General features: G+C 36.5%; 1 protein-coding gene across 1 annotated transcript in view; it reads left to right on the top strand.

Moving 5' to 3' along the window:
• Window positions 1-10,476, top strand: part of LOC108297534 (probable ubiquitin carboxyl-terminal hydrolase FAF-Y) — a 222,617-nt gene that overhangs the window by 121,401 nt on the left and 90,740 nt on the right. The window contains exons 15-18 of the mRNA XM_017520181.2: window positions 4,097-4,184; window positions 6,579-6,921; window positions 8,411-8,506; window positions 9,597-9,808. Of these exons, the coding sequence (XP_017375670.2) occupies window positions 4,097-4,184; window positions 6,579-6,921; window positions 8,411-8,506; window positions 9,597-9,808 (739 nt within the window). The remainder of the gene's footprint in view (window positions 1-4,096; window positions 4,185-6,578; window positions 6,922-8,410; window positions 8,507-9,596; window positions 9,809-10,476) is intronic.

Raw genomic sequence — 10,476 nt, 5'->3', positions numbered from 1 at the left:
CATCCCTTTATTTTGAGCCTTTGTGTATCCTTGCATGTGAGATGGGTTTCCTGGATACGGTACACCAATGGGTTTTGGCATTTTATCCAATTTGCCAGTCTGTGTCTTTTGATTGGGGCATTTAGTCCATTTACATTTAGGGTTAATATTGTTATATGTGAATTTGATCCTGCCATTTTGATGCTAGGTGGCTGTTTTGCCCATTAGTTGATGCAGTTTCTTCATTGTTTCGATGCTCTTTACCATTTGGTATGTTTTTGGAGTGGCTGGTACTGGTTGTTCCTTTCTATGTTTAGTGCTTCTTTCAGGAGCTCTTGTAAAGCAGGCCTGGTGGTGATGAAATCTCTGAGTACTTGCTTGTTCGCAAAGGATTTTATTTTTCCCTCCCTTAGAAGCTTAGTTTGGCTGGATATGAAATGACAATTCTTTTCTTTAAGGATGTTGAATATTAGTCCCCACTCTCATCTGGCTTGTAGGATTTCTGTGGAGAGATCTGTTGTTAGTCTGATAGGCTTCCCTTTGTGGGTAACCCAACCTTTCTCTCTGGCTGCCCGTAACATTTTCTTCTTCATTTCAACCATGGTGAATGTGACAATTATGTGCCCTGTGGTTGCTCTTCCTGAGGAATATCTCTGTGGTAGTGTTCTATTTCCTGGACTTGAATATTGGCCTCCTTTCTAGGTTGGGGAAGTTTTTCTGGATAATATCCTGAAGAGTATTTTCCAGCTTGGATTCATTCTCTCCATCACATTCAGGTACACCTATCCAACATACATTAGGTCTTTTCACATAGTCCCAGATTTCTTGGAGATTTTGTTCATTTCTTTTTACCCTTTTTTTCCTCTAATCTTGCCTTCTCATTTTATATCCTTGATTTGATCTTCAAATCTGTGATATCCTTTCTTCCTCTTGATTTATTCAGCTATTGAAACTTCTGTATACTTTGCAAAGCTCTCGTTATGTTTTTCAGCTCAAAGCTGTTTATTCTCACTAGCATTTCATCAAACCTTTTTTGAAGGTTCTTAGTTTCTTTGTATTTGGTTAGAACATGTTCTTTTAGCTCCGAGAAGTTTGTTATTACCACTTTCTGAAGCCTGATTCTGTCAATTCATAGACTCATTCTCCATTCTGCCTTGTTCCCTTGCTGGTGAGGAGTTGTGATCCATTGGAGGAGAGACTTTCTGATTTGGGGTGTTTCCATCCTTTTTGCACTGGCTTCTTCCCATCTTTGTGGCTTTATTACCTGTTGTCTTTGTAGTTGGTGACTTTCGGATGGTGTCTGATTGGATGTCCTTTTTGTTGGTGATGAAGTTATTTCTTTCTGTTTTTTAGTTTTCCTTCTAACAGTCAGGATCCTTTGCTATAGGACTGCTGAGGTCCACTCCGGAGCCTGCTTGCCTGGGGATCACCTGCAGTGGCTGCAGAACAATAAGGGTTGCTGTCAGTTTCTTCTTCTGTTATCTTCCTCCCAGAAGGGTACCCAACAGATATCACTCATAGCTCTTCTTTATGAGGTGTCTCTTTGGATATACAGGGGTCAGGGGGCTGCTTGAGGAGAAGTCTGTCCCTTATAAGAGCTCAGTTGCCGAGCTGTGAGCTCTGTTACTCTTTTCAGAGCTGTTGGGCAGGTGTTTAAGTCTGCTGCAGTGGAACTTACAACCACCTTTTTTTCCCAGGTGCTCTGTCCTGGGAACGTGGGGCTGTATGTATAAGTTCCTGCCATGCTTTTGCCTTCTTTCTGTGATTCCCTTCCCAGGGAGGATGTACCCTAGTCACAGTCTTCCAGCAGAGGCGTTCCTGAGCTGCTGTGTGCTCTGCCCAGCTGCTGTGTGAACTTCCTTGCCGTTTTGTTTATAGCAATATAGTTAGGTCTGCCTCAGTAATGGCAGACTGTCTCTGTAATGGCGGATTGCCTCAGTAATGGTGGACCACCTCGGTAATGGCGGATTGCATTAGTGATTGCAGACCGCTTAGGTAGCGGTGGACTGGCTTGATAATGTCAGACGCCCTTCTCCCCACAGAGCTGGACGTCCTGGGTCCAGCTGTGCTTGCTGCGAAACTCTCAATCCAAAGCGTTTCAGATTGCTGGTCCTTGTGGGGGTGGAACCAGTTGAGCCAGATCACCTGGCTCTCTGTTTCAGCACCCTTTTTTTCAGTTGAATGGGCGACTCTGTCTCCCAGGCATTCCATGTACCAATTGAAACGGCCACCCAGATTTGTGTGAGTTTTTGAGGGGAGATCTGCTGTGCTGGCTGAGACAGCTGTGCTGGAGACTCCTGGTGCTTTTCCACCTGGGAATCTTCTTTTCTATGGGCAATAAAAACTCATTTGGAAATTCGGTGATTCTTCACCCTCTGCATTGTCATTTGGAACTGCTCTCCAGAGTTTTTCCTATTAGGCCATCTTGGATCAAAGACCGAGGATATTTTTTTAAAGCATGGCATTTATGTTAAATTCATATTTTATTTGAGTATTACCTTTTTGAATATGTGTGGGTTTTTCTTGTTGTTGTTGCTGTTGTTTTGTTTTTGAGACAGGTCTTGCTCTATTGCCCAGGCTGGACTGCAGTGGCAGGATATCACCTCCCTGCAGTCTCCGCCTCCCTAGTTCAAGTGATTTCCCTCCCTCAGCCTGTCCTGTAGCTGGGTCTACAGAAGCGCGCCACCGTACCAGGTTAATTTTTTGTATTTTAGTAGAGATGAGTTTTCACCATTTGGCCAGGATGGTCTCAATCTCCTGACCTTGTGCTCCGCCTGTCTTGGTCTTGAAAAGTGCTGGGATTACAGGCATGACCCACCGTGCCCAGCAATATAATTCTGTTTTTGGGAACAGTAGCTTTGAATGTAACCTTTGCTTTTAAAAGGTTGCTTATTCTCCGGGTGCGGCAGCCCACACCTGTAATCCCAGCACTTTAGGAGGCAGAGGCCAGTGGATCGAGACCATCCTTGCCCCGTCGCCATAACAAATACAAAAATTAGCCAAGAGTGGTGCCTGTAGTCTCAGCTACTCACAAGGCTAAGGCAAGAGAATTGCTTGAACCCGGGAGCATAGGTTGCAGTGAGCTGAGATTGTACCAGTGCATTCCTCCCTGGCAACAATGGAGACTGTTAAAAAAACAATATTTTTACTTATAAGTACTGAGATTTTCACCCAGTAGATGATGTTAATAAAGTAAATAAAAAGCATTTTCCTATTTTATTTTTTTAAAATAAAGATTCCTAGCATAGGCTAGACATAGTTTCCAACACATTTTTATAAACATAATGCTGAGGTAGGTTTTTCTGAATATCTGAGACTGAGCCATTCATACCCTGGTGATTGAGATACTCAGATAACTTTATAAAATGCAAGAGCATTTTCTTTCATTTTGATTTGTGAGTGAATAAAGGAGTGCTATTTTTAATGTTGAAATACTTTGCCTGCAAAGAAGGAAGGAAATTGTTTACTTACAAAGAAGGAAAGAAACCAGAAGGAAGCATGATGGGAACAAAATCATAGGCTGTTTCCAAAAGTTGCTCTAGTATATGTGATGAATAAATAGAGTTATACTAAAAAGTTACTTTTGGGTAACATGTTCAGGAAGTTATATTTTTCTTTTGACTGTGTAAAAAGTGACTGTATTTTTGTGGGAATAAAGGATATAAAGAAGCATGCCTCAAGTTTAAGTTGCCTGTTAATGAGAATGATTATTAACTTAATAATTTTCTTTTACCTAAGTCAGTAATAATGTGGATAGGCTGCCTGTGGTGTGGCTCACACCTGTTAATCCAACACTTTGGGAGGCCAAGGCAGGTGGATCATAAGGCGAGGAGATAAAGACCAGCCTGGCCAACGTGGTGAAACCTCGTCTGTAGTGAAAATAAAAACTGGGTGTGGTGGCACATGCGTTTAGTCCCAAGCTACTCAGCAGGCTGAGACAGGAGAATCCCTTGTACCAGGAGGCGGAGATTGCAGTGAGTGAGTCAAGATTGCCCCCTGCACTCCAGCCTGGCAAAAGAGCAAGACACCGTCTCAAAAATAATAATAATAATAATATAAAATAAAATAATGACGTGGATTTACATGTTTATAATGCCTCATTTTGGTTTATTTGCAGATCATGAAGACTATGATCCACAAACAGTGAGGCTTGGAAGTCGATATAGTCATATTCAAGAAGTTCAAGAACGACTAAACTTCCTTAGGTTTGTTTCAAATAATCAGTGCTGTTCTTTTAAGGCACTGCAGTGATAATACAGTGTTATTCTATATACTTTGTTTTTTCTTTTTGTGACAGGGTCTGATTCTGTCACTCTCTCTTAAGTGCATTGGGGCAATCTAGGCTCACTGAAGCCTCAAGCTCTCTGAGCTTAGGTTATCTTCGCAGTTCAGCCTTCCAAGTAGCTTGTGAATCTTTTAGTGATGATAGACAGAAGGAACCTTTAACTGTATAGTGACATTACTTTCGATGGGACAAGGAAAATTGTCTGTCCTTTAAGCCAAACCTATGTTCCAAACTGAATTTACTCAGTAATACATAGCTTTTAATGATGTGTATTTGTTTATATATGCATATAGCTTGAATAATGAGAGATGTCTTAAAAATGCAGTTGCCATACCATAGTGAGAAAAGTATTCCAATAATAAGTATGCTAAGAAAAGTTGCCAGAACTATTTATCAGTGTTTCATAAAGCTTTTTGAATTCATTGCTTTTCTCTGTTGATTCTGGAATTAGTTTTCGTTTTACATACCGTGTAATTTTGTTTGCTGATAAATCAGATAATAATTTATTGGACAATGTTTATTTGACATACAGTCTGTTTTCTATTCAGTCAGTTTGTAACTGGTAAGAATTTCATGGTCTGCCAGATCTGGCCTTTGTAGAGACAGTTGTTTATATTTTTGTTTATATAATTTCAGTTTGCAAAATACTGAAATCCGACACTTTTAATACCTTTTTTTATCCACATGGAAAACAATCCACCTTTTAATATGGAGTATCTCTTCCAAAGTGAGCTGTTGTTTTTCATGAGTGGAAAAATGAGTTAGAATTAATTCATACCATTATGAAATTTCAGAATTAGATGATCTTCCAAAGTTCCTGTTCCAGTACCACAGTTAATCAAAGTGGAAAGCTATTGAGTTAATGCTATATATTTGGCCTTGTGCTAATCACTTTTATTCATCGTAACAACCTTGTGAGGCAAGTGTTACTCTCCCTGAGCTTCCATTTGGAGAAAACGTCCTTCGAAATTGTACAGCTAGTATCTGATAGAGACTGGACTACCCATATAGACATTTTAAAAAGTGTCTGCCTTATGACACCAGTGATTTCTCAGACATTTTTATGTTGAAACCTTAGTTTACAAACTGCTGTGTTTCATCATGCCAGATCTCTTGTTGCTTATTTATGAATTAGGATGAGAGAGAGAGATTTCATCTAGAAGGTAGAGAAGCAGACTTAATCTAGAAGGGTCCCTTCAGCTTGCAGAGATATTAACAACTTGAAATTAAGATCCGGAAGAAGAAACTTAATCATGTTAAATAAAAACACCACATTCTTTTTTGGGAATAAAGCCACTATCATTTTGTTAACTGTGTGTGAAGTTATTATTCAAGTTAAAATATGCTTATTTTGTTAACTACATGTGAAATTATTATTCAAGTTAATATATGCTTATTTTTCCTTTTGCCCTCATTCATAGAAATAGGAGACAGAGTAAGTGGAAGAGTGCCATTCATCTACACAGCCAACCAAATGAAATTAGTTGAAGGAGACTCATCATTGTTTTATTGTAGTGAACTAACAATTAGTGAAACAACTAAAAAGCTCTAGGACATCACTGAGGATGTACTATTGATTACAGAGATAGACATAATTTTTAATTACTGGTAGATTATTTTATTTAATATGGCTAGTTATTAAGTGCAGTATTTCTAGAAATGTGATCATTTTAAGCAACTTTAATTAATGGTGATACAGCTAGTGCTCAACTTACGACCACGATTGGTTCCGACAGACTGGCCATGACACGATTTGGTCGTAAGTTGAGTAGGCTATGTGCACGCGGAGATGGTAGTGCTGCTGGAAGCTGGTCCGCACTGTTGTACGCCCAGCTGGGCAACGTTTGCACTGCCAGACTTGGAGCAGTCTTGGCTAGCGATTGTGGTCGTAAAGTCAAATGGTCGTAAGTTACATAGGTCATAAGTCGATCAATACCTGTATTTAGTTATCTCTGAAAGTAATTTAGTGTAATACCTTATTTTGCCATGATATAATTTAGCAGAGACCTAAATCAGTAATGAGTTTTAGGAGGTGAACCTGAAAGTGAGGAGAAATCTTCTTACTTAGTTCACATCATTTAGCAAAGTTCTGACGTTTTGTAGCTGCCTTATATACATTTGTTAAGCAAATGAATAACTGAAACATTTCAAATTCCAGATATGTGTTTAACAAATAAATTCTTTGGTAAGAATTAATATTTTTAAAGCTGTGATTAAAAGGTAATTATGGTGAAAATATTATGGTATAAATGTCAAAACCTGCTTTGCAGGAAAAACTTTGTAGACCCTAATTACTAATTTTTGTTTTTCCAAGATTTTTACTGAAGGATGGCCAACTGTGGCTCTGTGCTCCTCAGGCAAAACAAATATGGAAGTGCTTAGCAGAGAATGCAGTTTATCTTTGTGATCGTGAAGCCTGTTTTAAATGGTATTCCAAATTAATGGGGGATGAGCCAGACTTAGATCCTGATATTAATAAGGACTTCTTTGAAAGTAATGTGCTTCAGCTTGATCCTTCCCTATTAACTGAAAATGGAATGAAATGCTTTGAAAGATTTTTCAAATCTGTCAATTGTCGAGAAGGGAAACTAGTAACAAAAAGAAGAGCCTATATGATGGATGATTTGGAATTAATTGGTCTAGACTACCTTTGGAGGGTATGTGAACAGTAAGAACTTTTGTTTGTCAACCATTGTACATGATGTCATTAAAAAAAATTGAAGAATCATAATTTTGCCTGAGAATTATATATGTGTATATATATATATACACACACATACATATATATATATATGTATGTGTGTATATATAACATAGTTTGAAAAACAGTGATTTATATATATATAAAATTCTTACACAAAATTTTATATATATCTCCTGTTTCGATGCATTTCCTGGAATTCTAGGTGTGCAAGGGTAATTGCTTTTCTTTAGCTTCTTATATTTTATTACTGGTTTTTTAAAAAAATAATATTTAAATGATATTTTTAAATTAATATTATTTATTACTGGGTTTTTTTGTCTCAGCCTGTTGTACTCACAATCTGTCATCCTTTTCAGATATGTAGAATTACAGTAACCCTCTACACATTAAGCACATCTTTTATTCTCCCCTCCTTCATGCAAGTTAGTCTCTCTCTATTTATATGAGATAGACCTTGAAGTTTATATATATTTGATGTTGAAATATTTGATGTTGAATGAGGTACAGAAGAGTAGGCTATTACTAGGTTATGTTGAGTAAAGGCGCTGATTACACTGATTTCACTTTATATATATTTCACTGATTTCACTTTATATATATTTATTGATATTGTTTAGGTATTGATATTTTTCACTTTATATATATTTAAATAGCAGAAGAGTAAATGTTACATGATCCTAAAGTTAACTTTTTCATATTAATAGTGTAATATATCTTGTTGCCATTTTTAAATATCTAACATGTTGTGTCACAGCTTATATTTTGGATTTTATTATTTACTTATTCTGTGGACAAACTTTATGTTAGGTGAGAAGTTTCCTATGGTGTTCTATTAAAACCAGTAGTTGTCAAGCCTTTTTAGCCAGTAGTAACTCCCATAAATTAAAAAAGTATATACAGGGAGTTGAAGTAAGAGAAGAAAGTTTGGTTTTCTTTGCTCAGTTTCCTATTAGTCATTTCCTTTCTCTCTTCAGACTTCCCAAAATTTCATTCCTGAAATATTCTTAAGGCGCAAGGATTCTAAACATAGTTTGAAAAACACTGATTTATTAAATGTTTGGTAAAAATTGCTGAGTCCAACAGGATAGTCCTATTTTAAATAGTATTTCTTACACCTTTTTTAATCATACTTGAATTACCCCTTAAAAACTTCACAGCTTGACTAATAAGTTGCTGAATTAGATTAATATCATTTAACTACTTAATCATTTAAATATTTGAAGTATTTTGTGTCCTTTTCATTCTTAAGCAGACAGCTTTATTTCGAAAACTTGTATTATGTATTAATCTTTCAATTTTTAAGATTACTTATTTTAAGTATCAAAATCATTTTATCTTTAAGTTATTAAAGATTATATTAAAAGAAGGATATGATTTATATTTAAATACCAAATTAAACTGTATCTTGAATGATTTTAATTCTGTAACATTTTTGGAACCAGGTTGTGATTCAGAGTAGTGATGAGATTGCTGACAGAGCTATAGATCTTCTTAAAGAGATATACACAAACCTTGGTCCAAAATTAAAAGCCAATCAGGTAAGAATTGAAGTGCTTAAAAAGATCCACAACAGTTGGGTTAAATTGTTGGGTAGTATGGTAGTATCCTGAAAATAACTAGAAAATTTTCAATATTTAATCCACTTTTCTCCATTACACAATGGTTACCGAAGCAATGTTGATTTGATAATTATCCTTAGGTGATTAAAATAATTTTGAATGTAATTGTACATTTTCATATATTGAGATGGCCAGAATTTTGTCCTAGTCGTTTGGCCTTTTGTCTAGGCATTTGTTTTTGTTTGTTTGCCTTTCTGAGATAGGGTCTCACCGTCACCCAGGCTGTGGAGTGCTGTGGTGCGACCACAGCTCAGCCACAGCCTAAAACTCCCAGGCTCGAGCTATCCTCCTGACTCTGATTATAGGTGCATACCACCCCACTATCAGCTAATTTTTTGGTGCTGGTGGTGTTAGTGGTGAGACCTCACTATGTTGCCAGAGCTAGTCTCTTAATTCCTGGACCCATGCCCTCTTCCCTCATTGGCCTCCCAGAGTGCTGGAATTACAGGCATGAGCCACTGTGCTTGACTGGACATTCACTTTTTTTTTTTTTTGGTAAATGGAGTTTCCCTGTTGTCACCCAGGCTAGAGTGCAGTGGTGCCATCTCGGCTCCCTGCAACCGTTGCCTCCCAGGTTCAAGTGATTCTCCTGCCTCAGCCTCCCAAGTAGGTAAGATTGCAGGCATATGCCAGCACAGTTGACTAATTTTGTATTTTTTTAGTAGTGACAGGGTTTCACCATGTTGATCAGGTTGGTCTCGAAGTCCTGGCCCTCAGTGACCCACCTGTTTCAGCCTCCCAAAGTGCTGGCATCATAGGTATGAACCACCTCGGCTGGCTGACGTTTTTAATAACAAAATTTGTTTATACTTGCTAATTTTCACATAATGAGTTTCCTTTTTAGGAAACTTGTGTTTTATTACTGGATAAATATACCATTATTGAGTTACCTTTAAATCAACACTTTACTGATTTTGGTTAGATTGATGTCACATTTTATTTTTATGTTTGTAAGCAGCATGAAATTACCAATTGAATTATCTGTATTTGGCGCATTATTTATTTGTAGGTGGTTATCCATGAAGGCTTCATTCAGTCTTGCTTTGATCGTTTAAAATCATCATATGATACATTGTGTGTTTTGGATGGTGACAAAAACAGTATTAATTGTGCAAAACAAGAGGCCATTCGAATGGTTAGAGTATTGACTGTTTTAAAAGAGTACATTAATGAATGTGACAGTGATTATCACGAGGAAAGAAGGATTCTGCCTTTGTCCAGGTTTGTGTGAAATTAATCTGTAGTGTTAATTTACAATTATTTGATATTTTCTTAGAAAGTTACTTAGGAAAGTAATAATATATAAGCTAAAAGGAAAGTTGGGGATATTTTAATTTATGAATTCTAATGTTTTCTCCTTTAAAAATGCTAAATATTTAAGAAAATGTAGGTGCTTGTTGATAGGGTAGGTTTTTATTTGGATTTATATTTTGGTAAGGTATTTTCACTCATTAGTTACAGTTCCTCTTTTATTTTTCCAAATTGTTATCATTCATTAAATGTGATACAGTTATTTTGCATTTGATAGTTGTTTTTTTATTTGAATGTTCCTTAAAAAAAATTAAAAGCTCCTTATACATCCGTTATGACAAGGAAGATTTTTAAATGGTGTTTGCTAAAATTTCTTCAAATTTAAAAACTAATCACCAGAAAATAGACTAATAGTCAGATATTAATAGAACCATAAATTATATTCAAATTCAATAGCATGTGATATGAATAACAATAGTATCATAAATATAACTAAAGTCAATTATGAATTAACTATTTAATGACAGTTCCAGTTTTGGGGAAAATTTATGGAATGGCCACAGTGAGGTTTTTTAAAAACTCTGATTACTTTTTTAACTGAAAAATGTAAAATTGCTTCTTCTTCTTCTTTTTTTTTT

Source organism: Cebus imitator, unplaced genomic scaffold, assembly GCF_001604975.1.
Source record: "Cebus imitator isolate Cc_AM_T3 unplaced genomic scaffold, Cebus_imitator-1.0 Scaffold811, whole genome shotgun sequence".
Taxonomy (NCBI): domain Eukaryota; kingdom Metazoa; phylum Chordata; class Mammalia; order Primates; family Cebidae; genus Cebus; species Cebus imitator.
Note: the sequence above shows the minus strand (reverse complement) of the source record. Positions and strands in the feature narration are given on the sequence as shown.